Here is a 15,184-nt window from a genome sequence, read left to right as displayed (position 1 = left end):
ACATATATATGTGTGTGTGTGTGTATATATATATATATATATATATATATATATATATATATATATATATATGTGTTTGTGTCGTGTGTGTAGCAAATTGTCACCAGTCTCTGAACGTCACCAATAATATTCTGAACATTCCCTTGGCCCCTACGAAAATTTACTATGGTTCTGCTACAGTAACTATAGTAAAACTATGGTGTTTTTATAATTACAGCTCACAGTAATTAATGTGCCAACAAATATTTTTACTACAATAAATCCATGGTTACTTTTTGCAAGGAAGGAACAATACAGGTTCTAAAGAACTTGCCCAAAAACACTTGTTACTTTCTGTTATTTGTTTTCTGAACTGCACTACTGAAAACCTCATTAATCCTCACAATCCTGTCACAACTAAACTAAGAATCCATTATGAGCAATGCATAGCAAATCATGTTATCATCAAATATGAGAAACCTTAAAGAATGATAGACTGATGTAAATGACTGAAACCTGTTGTCATGCACGTGTTTTCCATAGCTTTTTTATTAAAACATTATACAGTGCAAAGTTTAACTTTAAATTACATCAATTAATAATCAAAACCAGTTGATCTCAGCCCATTCTCTATTTCCCTTCAATGAACTTAACACACAAATGTGTTTCATGCCGCAAAAAAAAAAAAAAAAAAAAAAAAAACAGTCCTTGGAACAAAATCCTTTGTTAACAAAAGCTCAGAAGATCACCACGACGGTCTCTTCCCTGTACCCTGGTGGGTTAAACTTGAAAAGGGCTCTGCACTGCAAGTGTTCCCTGATGCTGTACATCCGTCTGAACTCGTTCCGGTCAGGAGACAGGAGGACAATTCTTCCAGTTGGCCACAACTTATAGTGTAAAGACAAAATACATGAAAGATAATAATAATAATAATACAAAAAAAGTTTAACAGCCTTCTACTACAAAATTCAATATAATTATATAAACACTGACTACAGACAACCTTGCTTTAAACAAACTCTCATTAAAAACTCTATAGATTGTTGTCACAACTGCATACTCATTCTTTTATAATAACACTAATAAAATGTTAATATATACAGTACTGTGCAGAAGTATTAGTGTTAGTATTTTCACATTGAAAAAAAACTGTTTTAAGCCAATTATTTATATATTTTGCTGTTGTGTGTCAGTAGGATATATTAGTTTACATTTCCACACATTCATTTTGCCATTAATTGTAATAATCCAGTGAGATATTTGTATATATTTGTATGCATGATCCACATGAAGATGTTTTACATTGAATATAAATATTTCTATCTTATATGGTGAACAAAATCCACATTAGATCGCAAACAGAAGTTATTTAAAAAACTTGCTGCTGTCTGAAAATGAATTAAGCTGAAATGTTTTTAAATGTCTTTGATGCTGATGTTAACTGATAGTTATATATTAAATAATCCACAGTATTGACCAATATAGTACTTGTACATAATACCAATTTCACATCTGAACAACTATGTAGCTGTAATAACTAAAATACCTCTGCATGTACACACATATGTAATTATTAGTTCTTAATGAATGTATGTGCACAAATAACCTGCTTTGCTGGACTCTGCCTGAAGACATGGTGAATGGTGAAGTTCTCCTCAGTGGTTGAGCTCTAAAAGAACAAATGTCAAGAGGTAGGTATATTGCTAGATATAGTACAGAGTAATGTTTCATGTAGCAACATTCAAACAGCTACATACATTTGCGGAGTAAAGCTGTCCAGGAGAACAGAACACCACCACCTTCTGATCATGTCATCCTGAAAAAAAAAATAATAATAATAATATACACACAAAAATCATGCATGTCTGTTCAAATAACTTGACAAATGTGATGCCATACCTCTGTAAAATCGAACCTATGAACTAAAGCCATGTACAGAGTGTATTGTTACAATCCACAAAGAACAATAAAATGAGCAATTTATAACAATTATTAACAATAATTATTCAAATTGAACGTACCATGGATAAATAAATGATCGAACATCGCATTTCATATTATAAGATATTTACACAACCACCTTTACTCACCTCAAGCAATCGGAATAGCGTTATTACTCTGCTGCTGTAGTTGCCACCGTTCTGTTTGTTTCAACGCAAACTGCCCCCTGCTGGCTCGGAGGAAAATGTCAAAGGCGGGGAAAACAAATATGGGCGGGGCGACACGTGTCGCTCCGCCTCGAAGTGTCGCCCCGCCCCATCGTCCAGACTGCACTCTGGGGTTACTCCGACAAGGAGAAGTAAGACATGTATGCGCTTGTGAAATGGTGTGCCGGGGTTGATGAGGGGAAATTTAGTATTGTTCACATTAAATACATACGAAATTTTGATCTGGAAAGTGATTACATACGAAGACGAATTTGCCGTCGAGTGGGGTGTGGGAAAAGGACCAAAAGGTGGATTCCCCATTTAACGTTATATGGCTACCGTTCAATCAGTTGGAGGTAAGTAAGTGCAACCCTAACGTTTTTTTACTGCTTTGTATTAGTTACACAGGGATATAATATAAGGGACAATGTAATACGAGGCGGTTTATAACTTTTAGACGTTAACAAACCAAACTGGCTGAATGCAGAGGGGTCTTGCATCAGCCTGAAGGCTTGCATTCTCAATAATAACCGCCTCGCTATAGGCTACATTATTCCTCTTATTACATGGCTAACGTTACGTACAAAATAAATAAATAATTTGACACAAAATATTGATTAAAAAAAAAATGTATTGCTTCCGCAAAAGAAAATAGTCCGTTCCGCTTCCAACGCAGTGTTTTTCATGGCAACGGCGTGACGTTACTTCGCAGCGGTTTGTTAACAGTTATCAATAAATAACAGGCCGCATACTAAACCAAGCCATGCAATAAGCTATATTAACATAAATAGATAACTTAATACGAAACCACGTTGTCAAGGAATGTGTTTGTGTTGTTTCAAACCTGTATGAATTTCTTCTGCTAAACAGATAACAGAAAAAAAGATATTTAGAAGAACGTCATCAGACAGTTTTTGGTTTCATTGACTTCCATAGTATAACGTTATCTTTTTTCCTACTATGGAAGTCAGTGAGACCAGAATCTGTCTGGTTACTGACATTCTTCTAAATATCTTCCTTTCTGTTCAGCAGAAGAAAGAAATTCATACAAGTTTAAAACAACATGAGGGTGAGTATATGATGACAGTATTTTCATTTTAAAGTGGAGCATCCCTTTAACTCAGACCCTTGTTGGTACTATCAGTGTGTTAGTGGCAATGGTGACTGATATTTCTCTGCAAAAGACATGAATACTTTGGAGCGAAAGTTGGACAAACTTTCGAAGAAAGATTCCGAAGACAACGCCATTGTGGGAAAGAGAATCCGTTTTGCCAAACGTCTGTGGGAGGATGAGGATGAGGATGACCCCCCTACTGCCGTGGCCACAGTCAGTGGAACCAAAGTGAGTTTTTTGTTTAATGTACTAACTCTTTACCCCATAATGATATATATATATATATATATATAACTAAGGCAATAATTTGTATGTTTAATTTAAAATAATTTAATTTATATGTTTCAACAGGCTGCCATTCACAATCAAGGGGCTGAAATCCTAGATTCCATTTCCTTGGAAGAACAAGCAGAAAATAGTGACAACGAGCTCTCACTTGTGCGTCAAGAATTGCTAGAAATAAAAAAATTCATCTTTACAGGTAAATGTATTATATTTCCATTCTGCACACACATACACACACACAGTAAAACTTAAATACTTAAATACAGGCTTTTATTTTGTCAGATCATAAAACTTGACCTGCCAATGTTTCTTATTCATTGACCAGACTGCTGGCCTGCCATCCCACACAGTAAAATTGGCTGGTGTAAATTGTTTATGGGGACTTACATCATCACATCATTATTTTAAAAGGACTGATAAGAAGCGTGATGTTTTCAACAGTTTGTCTCACTAATACATAGATGGAATAAATGCAGAGACTGAATTTCCCTCACAGGATCAAAAGAGTATACTTCTATTCTTATACTTTTTGGCTACAGTCTTTCACACCCTTTTTTCCTGTTGATGCAGAGATACCTCAGATAAAAGAAATGCTCAACAGAAGCTCCATGCACCTCGGCAGTCCAGGGTCTCTCCCCAGCCCTTCAAACCCTGTTCAAATAGTGAGTACTTTTGGTAACACTTTAGAATAAGGTTCCATTAGTTAATGTTAGTTAATGTATTAATTAACATGAACTAAGCAAGAACAATCCTTCTACAGCTTTTATAAGTCTTAGTTCATGTTAATTTCAACATTTACTAATGCATTATTTAAATCAAAAGTTGTGCTTGTTAACATTAGTTAATGCACTGTGAATTACCATGAACTAACAAGGAATAACTGTATTTTCATTAACTAACATTAACGAAGATGAATAAATACAGTAATAAATGTATTATTCATTGTTTGTTCATGTTAATTAACACATTAACTAACATTAACTAATGGAACCTTATTCTAAAGTGTTACCGTACTTTTTTATGCAGTGCTGTTGGAACGTATGTGAACTGCTTGCAATCACTTTGTCTTATATATCAGGGTAGCCGCGGGGTCTTAAAAGTCTTAAAAAGGTCTTAAATGACATGTTCCTAAATTAAGGCCTTAAATAGTCTTAAATTCCGTTGTCCAAGTCTTAAATTTTTTAAACGAAGGTCTTAAATTTCATTATACTAGCCTATTTATTCAAAGTCAACCAGACTGCAACGCAAGGTGAAATGGGGGAAACAACAACAACGTGAAAATTCAACAGGGTTTAGTGTAACGCCAGAGAACGTCTAATTTCTAGTATTTATTTGTTTTTTAAATCAAGTGATCAAAGTGCTCGTTGCCGCTGTGATCGAGAAGGGTCTTGTAAAATGTGCTGAGGTATTATTAATTCGTGGCCACAAAAAATTCACCTGAATATTCACCAATTCACAAAAACAAACAAAAAAAAGGAATAAAAAGCTGTACGAGAATAGTCGGCCTTCACAGGTAAGAAAAACAGTTTAATAATTATTATTAATTCGTGGCCATGAAATAATTCACCTGAATATTCACCAATTCACAAAAAAATAGGTCTTTAGCATTCACTAATTAATAGTATCAAATTGTTTTTGGCCATGTTGTAATTCGTTAAATCAAAATGAGGGAGGGAATTAGTTCAACGTGTCCACGATTTATTAAAACAAGGAATAAGTCGTCGTAACAATGAATTATTTAGATCAGTGGACAGGGCGCATAAGAACAAACAGTGAGAGAGCCCCGGCCGCGCACGCCTCACTCTCGCCATCTTCAACGAGCGCTGTATTGCTCTCTCTCTCTCGCGCATATCAACACAATAGTAAAAGGTCAGAAGACCGATTGTGTTTTATAGATTAGTGGTTTGTTCATACAAAGTGTTTGATTAGCATGTTTAGGAAATGCATAATACAAATTGTATGGGTTAATGTAACGGTAAACGGATAAAACTGCGCATGGAAAACTGGTCTAGCGGTCTCTGGTAGTGCAAAAATGTATTACAACTAAATTCAATGCACGCCATTGACGCCACTTAACCGAGCAAAATGTTTCACTCGGTTACGCAATTTTTAACGTTTAATCGGTTAACCCCTAGTTTTCGCGCCGGCGGCAATGGATCAACATTCTAATCAACCAGTCAAGAGGAGAGACATCATGGGGAAGTGTCGTTCGGTTCGGTGTAACTGTTTATTTTCTAACTGAGCGGTTCGTTGGACCATTTTACCTGCTGACCATAATTTCATTATTTCAAATGTAGGCACGCTGCACGTGGCAAGCGCGCTCATAAAGAGCCGCCGGCGCGACCACAACATTGTCCAACATCAAATGTGCAAACGTAATGTAAGCGGAACGAAACTGCTCGTTATTGTGTGGTTGAAGGACTGTTTATCAGTTTGGACGAGTGCAGCGCGAGCCGATCGTGATCAAGCGACACTGTTACTACACAGCGCTAGGGCTGCACGATGTGTCGTTTAAGCATCGATATCGCAATGTACGAATCCACGATAGTCACATCGCAGGATGTGCGATGTAGGCTGTCGTAGTTGATCTGTTATTCATTAACTGTACGGGACAGCTGCTCCCCGGCCCTTGACGAATGTGATTCGCGGATTAATTGCACAGCTTAACCATCATAGAGGGAAAGTTTATCATTAACAGGACTGAAAAACACATGCAAGTTTAACAGGGCAGAGAGAGAGAGAGAGACAAAGAGAGCGCGCGAGAGAGACAGTGAGAAGAGAGTGTGCGCGAGAGAGACCGAGAGAGAGCGATCCGTCTTCAAACAACAAGAGCGCTGTCTTGCTCTCTCTCCCTCGCGCATATTAATCAATTGACACGATGGTGTCGATGTTTAAATCATTTAAAATGAGAATGTAAGTGTGCTCACCCCATTTTTTTTGTATGAAAAAATATCGCAATACATATCGCAGAAAAATAAAATATCGCAATGTCATTTTTTCCAAATAACGTGCAGCCCTACACAGCGCTAATAAGAGATCCATTAAAGAAAGCATTTGAATTCGCCACAGAAGTAAAAACATCGCTGCAAGATCTAGTGAGAAACATTCACATTTCTCCGTTATTAAAGGATCGAACAGCGGGTGGAAGCCAGGAAGAAAAATTGTGCCATGAATGAACTATCCAGTGTCCACAGATCAGCAGCATTCACCATGGATTTACTGTAGTACCACTAACTGCAACCATGGAAGTTTGGCAGGAATAGTAGGCTATAATGCTTTCAAGTAACATTACGTTGGTTTTATTTTGACATTATGAATACAATTGCTACAATTAAATTGTTAATCTGAACTAAAAATATAACTTTATAACTATTACAATATTATATTAGGCTACATTTATTTTTTTCCAAGGAGCTGTTTTGTTTTATATGCTCCTAAGAAGAGTCTTTTATAGCTCCATCACTGGTCAAAGTAAAAAATATATATCATACTTTATTATGTTAATTTTAATTAAAAAAATAATAAAATACTCTGGCATTTCTTTCTTTTTGCTGTATCGAAAACATACTGAACCGTGACACAAGTGTATTGTATTGAACCGAACCGTGAATTTTGTGAACCGTTACACCCCTATTATCTATATCTCTCTTCCCTATCTGTCTACCCCTCTGAAGCAATGGTTGAAGCACTTTGAATGCTGAGAAACTTTACTAAGACGATTTGAAAAATTAGTTTATGTTAGGGTTGCTGGGAGAAAAAGGGACCCAAGAGCAGATTCGCAGTTTGCCAAAATTTATTGAACAAAAACAGGCAATAGTCCAAAACAAAGACAGTAGTCCAAAACAAAGGCAATAATCCAAAACAAACGCTGACAATCAGCAACCAGGCAAGGACTCCAAAAACTGGACTGTGTACGGGACTGGGTACACCAAAAAGACAAAAAACAAGATTAAATGAACAAACAGGGCATGACAACTAGGCACAACTTGAGCACAATAGTTTTAAGGACAGTAGTGAAACGGATGGTAGCCAAGACACACTGACAGAGAAGCACAGAAAGAGAGAAGCATAAGTATAGAAGAAAATCAATGTGAAATTGAGAGACAGGTGTGTGTGTGTGTGAGCTGGAACACTAATTAGGATGAGGTGCAGCTGTGAAGACAGAGTGAGTGGAATTAACCACTTAAGACATAACACAACAGAAGTCCTGATGATCAAACCAGTGTCCTGACAGGACCCCCCGCCCCAGGAATGCCACCAGGCTTTCCAGGGTGAGGGGCAGATCGATGGTAATCCTCAATAAGAGAGCGGTCCAGAATGTCCCGAGTCGGGACCCAACATCTCTCCTCTGGACCGTACCCCTCCCAATCAACCAGGTACTGGTATCCCCTGCCCCGCCGCCTGGAATCAAGAATCCTCCTAACGGTAAAAGCGGGAGCACCCTCAACTATCAAGGGAGGAGGGGGTAGGGGTTTAGGGGAAGATGATGAAGAGAGAGAACGAATAAAAGGCTTGACACAAGACACGTGAAACACTGGATGCACTCGACGAAGAGGATGCGGAAGCCGAAGCCGAACCGCCACCGGACTGAGCACCTTAACAATGGGGTATGGCCCAATGAACCGCGGTGCCAACTTCTTGGAGGGCACCTTAAGAGGCAGGTTCTTGGTGGAGAGCCATACCTTTTGCCCACAGATGTATCTGGGTGCCTCAGCCCGACGACGATCCGCCAATCTCTTGGTGCGTTCCCTAGTTCTCAGAAGCGCTTCCCTGGCCCTCCTCCAGGTTCGCCGGCATCGACTGATAAATGCCTGAACTGAGGGAACCGCAGCTTCGGAACTCTGTGAAGGAAACAGAGGGGGTTGATATCCGAGACAGCAAAAGAAAGGAGACAATCCAGTAGACGACACCGGCAATGTATTGTGCGCATACTCAACCCACGTAAGCTGCTGGCACCAGGACGAGGGATTATGTGAAGCCAGACAACGAAGGGTCCTCCCAAGGTCCTGGTTCGCACGCTCGGTCTGGCCATTGGTCTGTGGGTGGAATCCTGACGACAGGCTAGTGGTAGCACCAATCTGTCGACAGAACTCCCTCCAGAAGTGGGAGACGAACTGGGGTCCCCGGTCAGAAACCACGTCCTCCGGAAGACCATGGATCCGAAAGACGTGGTCCACGACCGCCCGAGCAGTCTCCCTGGAAGAAGGAAGTTTAGGGAGAGGGATAAAGTGAACCGCCTTAGAAAAACGGTCCACTACGGTGAGAACAACCGTATTGCCACTGGACTCTGGTAAACCACACACAAAGTCCAGCGCAATATGAGACCAGGGACGAGATGGGACAGGAAGAGGTTGGAGCAAACCAACGGGTACAGAACTAGAGGACTTGTTTTGGGCACAGACCGAGCAGGCGACCACAAAATCACGAACCTCCCCCCCCATGCCTGGCCACCAAAAACGCTGACGAATGGCAGCCAACGTTCTCCTCACTCCTGGGTGACAGACCAGTTTGGAGGCGTGACCCCACTCCAGAACCTCTGGCCGAACCAACTCCGGAACAAACAGCCGACCCACCGGGCCCCCCTCTGGCACCTCTGCCTCCGACTGAGCCAGCCTGACATGCTCCTCGATGCCCCAGGTGACGGACCCCACCACACAACCAGGTGAAATAATGGTGTCTGGTGGAGTTCCATCCTCCGGGGCAGTGAATTGACGGGAGAGCGCATCAGGCTTAATGTTTTTGGAGCCTGGTCGGTAAGACAGGGTAAAATTAAAGCGACCAAAGAAGAGTGCCCAGCGAGCCTGCCTGGAATTTAGTCGTTTGGCAGTTTGGATATATTCCAAGTTCCGATGGTCGGTCCAGACCAGAAACGGCTCCGCCGAGCCCTCCAACCAGTGGCGCCACTCCCCCAAAGCTAGCCGTACAGCCAGCAACTCCCGGTTGCCGATGTCGTAGTTCCGTTCTGTGGGGGACAATCGGTGTGAAAAATAAGCGCAAGGATGTATTTTATTGTCAAGAGGGGATCGTTGAGATAAAACCGCTCCAACACCTACCTCTGACGCATCAACCTCCACAATAAACTGCCGGGAAGGGTCCGGAGTTATTAAAATAGGTGCGGATGAAAACCGCCTCTTAAGTTCATCAAAGGCTGCCTGAGCAGCTAAGGACCAGCAAAACGGTTTCTTTGTGGAGGTTAATGCTGTCAGAGGAGCCGCCACCTGGCCGAAATTACGGATAAACCGCCTGTAGAAATTAAATCCAATAAAACTTTGCAGAGATTTACGGTTGCCAGGGGTGGGCCAGTCAGAGACGGCCTTTACCTTCGTAGGGTCCATGCAGATCCCCTCCACCGAGATGATGTGGCCCAAGAACGGAACTGACTGGTTGTGGAAGGAACACTTCTCCACCTTAGCAAACAGTTGGTTCTCTAGCAACCGCTGCAGCACTCGTCTGACGTGCTGAATGTGTACCTGGAGTGAACGAGAAAAAATTAGGATGTCATCCAGATACACAAAGACAAATTTGTTGATCATGTCTCTCAGCACGTCATTGACGAGCGCCTGGAAGACGGCTGGGGCATTAGTCAAACCGAAGGGAAGGACCCTGTACTCAAAATGCCCTGTGGGTGTATTAAAAGCCGTCTTCCATTCATCCCCCTCCCTGATCCGAACCAGATGATAGGCATTGCGAAGGTCCAACTTCGTGAAGTACCTTGCCCCCTGCAGGATCTCAAAGGCTGATGACATCAAAGGTAGGGGATACCTATTCTTAATGGTGATGTCATTCAGCCCCCGATAATCAATGCAAGGACGCAAGGAACCATCCTTCTTCTTCACGAAGAAGAACCCCGCCCCTGCCGGAGAAGAGGAGGGACGAATAACACCGGCCGCCAGAGACTCAGACAGATACCGCTCCATGGCCGCCCTTTCAGGACCGGACAAGGAGAACAATCGCCCCCTAGGAGGAGAAGTGCCAGGGAGAAGATTGATGGCACAATCATAGGGACGGTGTGGAGGGAGAGATGCGGCCCGGGAATGACTGAAAACCGCCCGCAAATCATGGTAGACCTCAGGAACACTGGAGAGATCAATCGGCTCCTCCTGCAACACAGGAAAAGAAGAGACAGAAGACAAGGCAGACACAAGACAATGGGCATGACAATAGGGACTCCATGATAGGATGGTGCTTTCAGACCAATTAATGTGTGGATTGTGAGTGGTTAACCAGGAATGGCCTAAGACCACCGGAGTGAGGGGTGAGCGAGTGACAAAGAATACTATTTCCTCTCTATGATTACCAGATGTGATTAATTGTAATGGAACTGTGGCCTGAGAAATGGTGGTAAGTTCGCGACCATCTAAAGCATGAGCAGTAAGGACAGGAGAGAGAGATTGAAAAGAAATGCCCTTCTTCAAAGCCCAAGAAAAATCTATAAAATTCCCCTCAGCTCCTGAATCGATGAGTGCAGAGAGTTGATGAACTGCACCTTCATAAGTGACTGAGACAGGAATCATAGAGCGCGAACCAGTAGACGGGGTGGTGGAAGTAGCGCTCGCCAGAACCCCCTTGCTTACTAGCGAGCGTTGGCTTTTGCCGGACAGGAAGAAGCAAAATGTCCATGACGGCCACAGTAGAGGCATAATCCTTTGGAAAGACGTTTCTGTTTCTCCTCTGCAGATAACCGGTACCTGCCCAACTGCATAGGTTCCGGAGCAGATAAGGGAACGGGAGTATCGGGCCCCGAAAAGGCAGACACAGGGTTTACAAAAGGCAAGAATGTAGAAGCCCGAGCTCTCCGACGAAGATCCCGTCGATTATCCAAACGGATAGCCAGGTCAACAAGTTCATCTAGATGTTCAGGAAGATCGTGAGCATACATCTCATCCCTTATCTCATCCTCCAGGCCTTCCGTGAACCTGGCTGCCAGTGCTGCATCATTCCACTTACTGGACGCAGCCAGAGTGCGAAACTCGATAGCGAAGTCCGCCACCGAACGCCTACCCTGATGAAGTGCTGCCAACAGCCGCGATGCCTCTTTACCGAGTGCTGAGCGGTCAAATATCTTGACAAATTCCGCTTTGAAGCTGGCGAACTCCATACAACATGCTGCCTTAGCAGCCCATACAGCAGTGGCCCATTCCCGAGCCCGACCGGTAAGAAGGGAGATGACAAATGCCACCTTGGCTGAATCTGAGGCATAAGTGAGGGGTTGCAGAGAGAAAATTACCTCACATTGGATAATAAATGATCGACATTCCGTAGGCTCACCGGAGTAATTGGGAGGATTGTTGATGCGTGGTTCAGGGGTGACTGAAGAACGTCCGGTGGCTGTTGACAGTAGGCTACGTTCAGTCTCCATCCGGCGAATGGTTTCAGTTAGCTCAGAGACTTGACTGGCTAAAGTGTCCATGGCATGATGAGCTGCCGCCAGCTTTCCCTGATGCTGTCCGAGCAGCACACCCTGCGCTTCCAAAGCTGAGCGAAACTGCGATTGATCTGCTGGATCCATCCGGGTCAGTGTGTACTGTTAGGGTTGCTGGGAGAAAAAGGGACCCAAGAGCAGATTCGCAGTTTGCCAAAATTTATTGAACAAAAACAGGCAATAGTCCAAAACAAAGACAGTAGTCCAAAACAAAGGCAATAATCCAAAACAAACGCTGACAATCAGCAACCAGGCAAGGACTCCAAAAACTGGACTGTGTACGGGACTGGGTACACCAAAAAGACAAAAAACAAGATTAAATGAACAAACAGGGCATGACAACTAGGCACAACTTGAGCACAATAGTTTTAAGGACAGTAGTGAAACGGATGGTAGCCAAGACACACTGACAGAGAAGCACAGAAAGAGAGAAGCATAAGTATAGAAGAAAATCAATGTGAAATTGAGAGACAGGTGTGTGTGTGTGTGAGCTGGAACACTAATTAGGATGAGGTGCAGCTGTGAAGACAGAGTGAGTGGAATTAACCACTTAAGACATAACACAACAGAAGTCCTGATGATCAAACCAGTGTCCTGACAGTTTATCTGTTTATTGTTATGAATGTTTGATATTTACCAAAAACATCACTTTGCAGTGTATTGTTGAATGAGTTTTTTTTATAATAAATGTGTTTTAATTAAGACATTTGTTTGTTAGTTATAGTCATTATTGGGATTTAATCTGGTGTTTTTTACGACTGCGTAATGGGTGCGATGTAGGTCTTAATTTTCATTAAAATGGTCTTAATAAAGTCTTAAATTTGGGGTGATCAAACCTGGGAAAACCCTGTATATTAATTGGTCATAATCGAATACAATTTACTGTAAATTTGTCCTAATCTAATCTCCCAAATTGCCTGGTACCTTGTGGCAATGGCTCTTTTTCACACTACTTATTGATAATATGACATCTCCAACATTGACAGTAGGGACCAGGAATGCTTGACATTATACTATTGGGACCAATTTACACAGTCAATTGTACATAAATCTTGAATGCTGGATATTTTGTTTACTATACTGAATCGAAACTTTTAAGCCTATCTATTTCATTTTGTTCAACAGGAAGAAATTGTCCCAGGTTCAGGTGTTTACGTATCACGAAGTGTGTGGCGCTCTGCTTGCCAGGCATCTAGTGGGACTTCAATGGCAAGGATTTTGCTGCTTGGGGTGTTTGACATTGAAACACTCATCAAAAGTAATTTGAGAGGTTAGTATTGTCTGTACAGTAGGGTAGAGTGTAGTTAAAAATGCTTATTCCATAGGCACATTTGTTATGTTAAATGACAAGTTCGGTATTTTACACTTAAAGCCCTGTTTTCAGATTGTTTTCTGATGAAATAGAATGGTTAAGACTTAAATTTGGACAAATGCTGCTGGTAGGGCTGGGCGATATGGCTTAAAAAAAAAATCTTCGATTTTTTCACACCAAACCCGATTTTCGATTTTAATTGATTTTTTTTATTAATTTAAAAACAAACTACAACCGACAAAGAAATTGCTCAAAACAAATGTACTCTTTATTTTGTTCTGATTTTCAGTTATGCAGTTTAATCTAAATTTCCCCTTTGTGCATAAGTGTAACAGGAAACAAGCCTCAAAACATGCTTGTAAACGAGATGGCAGGCACTGCCATTGTAAACAGTGAAAATGTAGCTTATCAGTTTTCTAATAACTTACAGTGACACAATGCACCTTCAAAATAAATTTAAATATAAATAAAAAATAAAATTGTGTGTCCCTCTTTGATAAAAAACTTTTGGATAAATAAATGTAACCAAAATGACAAAATTAGATCTATTACAAAAATACATTACAATGTCCCAGTGGTATTCATAAAGTGCTAACAAAACTTTAAACTCATTAGCGTTAGCATTACAGAAAGGTCTGATTTACGCACTGTTACAACAGTTATTGTTTTTATATTGAAAATAAGTCATTTTGTGTGTTTTTTTCCCCAAATCAGTGACATAATTTATGAACTTGGGAATTAAAGAGTTAAAATCTTGGATTTTTTTTAAACATTTGGTAGTTTTGATCAGGACTGAGGTTGATTAACAGATTTATGCAAAAAAAATATGAATCTGATACATTTTTACAGCAGTTTAATTGAGTGGATGTTGTCATCCCGAACAACTCTAAAGGGTAGTGAATTTGAACAATCCACAAGGGTTAAGGTAAAAAAGTTACTTAGATCACCTTTAAGCTGTGCATGTAAATGGACCAACAGTATGTGTCTGTTTTCAGCCATTTTGATTGTCATTCTGCTGATAATGAAAACGTAAACTATATACTGGTTATTTTTCATACTGAAAAACATATTTTTTCCTCAGGAGGGGAATCCAAGGTTTCAAAGGGGGGAGATGGGGAGAAAAGAAGCGCCCTGGATGAAATAAAAGTGAAAGCTATAATGGGTAAGTTATGATTTTGCTATTTGACATCATCTGCCACAGGTCTGTATGTATAGTGTTGTGAGCCTTGACTCAGTCAGATCTCCTCAAGAACCACTTGGGGTTAAGTGCGTTGCTCAAGGGCACAACGGTGGTGAACGGGATTCGAACTCCAAATTCCAGGCTACTAGCATACTAGCCAGGTTCCTTTACTGCTGTGCTACCACCACCCCTTTTGGCTTCATGCCTGCGTCTGAACCACACCCATAGAAATATTTGCAAAAAAATGGACAATCATATTAGCAATAAAGCAATAAAGGAGCAATAAAGATTTTTGTCTTTAATTTTTGACCAGTGTTTTGTCTGCTTTATACCTAAAACTTTTTTTCTTTAAAATCTACCTTTTCAGATGCTGTTATGTCAAGACACTCAGTTTCGACTGGCCAGATCGGAGCAGCCCTGAATGGGAAGATGGCAGAACTAAGACTGGCAATGTCCAGGAAAAATAATTTAAAAACAAAATGCATTAAAGTTTCTATTTGAAAAGACCTGGAATTGTGTGTTCTGTGGAATGAGTATAAATATATATGCAGGATATATAAAAAACATAGTTGTACCACTAATATAAGTGAAAGTACATGGTGTCATCATATTAGAAGCATATTTGTATCCCTAATATAAGTGAAATTACATGGTGTCATCATATTAGAAGCATATTTGTATCCCTAATATAAGTGAAAGTACATGGTGTCATCATATTAGAAGCATATTTGTATCCCTAATATAA

At 40.9% G+C, this 15,184-nt stretch overlaps 1 protein-coding gene across 2 annotated transcripts; it reads left to right on the top strand.

Annotated features, from left to right (window-relative positions):
- Positions 1 to 2,242: 2,242 nt before the first annotated feature.
- Positions 2,243 to 14,945, top strand: LOC113069232 (uncharacterized). Of its 2 annotated transcripts, XM_026242251.1 has the most exons (7): positions 2,244 to 2,482; positions 3,311 to 3,468; positions 3,592 to 3,721; positions 4,096 to 4,187; positions 13,073 to 13,217; positions 14,341 to 14,421; positions 14,807 to 14,945. In XM_026242251.1, the coding sequence occupies exons 1-7, from the start codon at positions 2,458 to 2,460 to the stop codon at positions 14,938 to 14,940; spliced, it is 765 nt and encodes a 254-aa protein (XP_026098036.1). In that variant the 5' UTR covers positions 2,244 to 2,457; the 3' UTR covers positions 14,941 to 14,945. The 2 variants fall into 2 exon arrangements, with proteins under 2 accessions (XP_026098037.1, XP_026098036.1); XM_026242252.1 differs by lacking the exon at positions 13,073 to 13,217 and having other exon boundaries at positions 2,243 to 2,482; positions 14,807 to 14,887.
- The last annotated feature ends 239 nt before the right edge of the window (positions 14,946 to 15,184 follow it).

The sequence above is a fragment of the Carassius auratus genome, unplaced genomic scaffold, assembly GCF_003368295.1.
Source record: "Carassius auratus strain Wakin unplaced genomic scaffold, ASM336829v1 scaf_tig00001155, whole genome shotgun sequence".
In the NCBI taxonomy this organism is placed as follows: Eukaryota; Metazoa; Chordata; class Actinopteri; order Cypriniformes; family Cyprinidae; genus Carassius; species Carassius auratus.
This window is presented reverse-complemented; position numbering and strand designations above follow the sequence as displayed.

Excerpts from the sequence above, each read along its gene's own strand:
- LOC113069232 (XM_026242251.1), top strand. The coding sequence starts at position 2,458 with ATGGCTACCGTTCAATCAGTTGGAG. Across the intron at positions 3,469-3,591 it reads CCACAGTCAGTGGAACCAAA|GCTGCCATTCACAATCAAGG; the intron begins GTGAGTTTTTTG and ends ATGTTTCAACAG. Across the intron at positions 4,188-13,072 it reads CTTCAAACCCTGTTCAAATA|GAAGAAATTGTCCCAGGTTC; the intron begins GTGAGTACTTTT and ends TTTGTTCAACAG.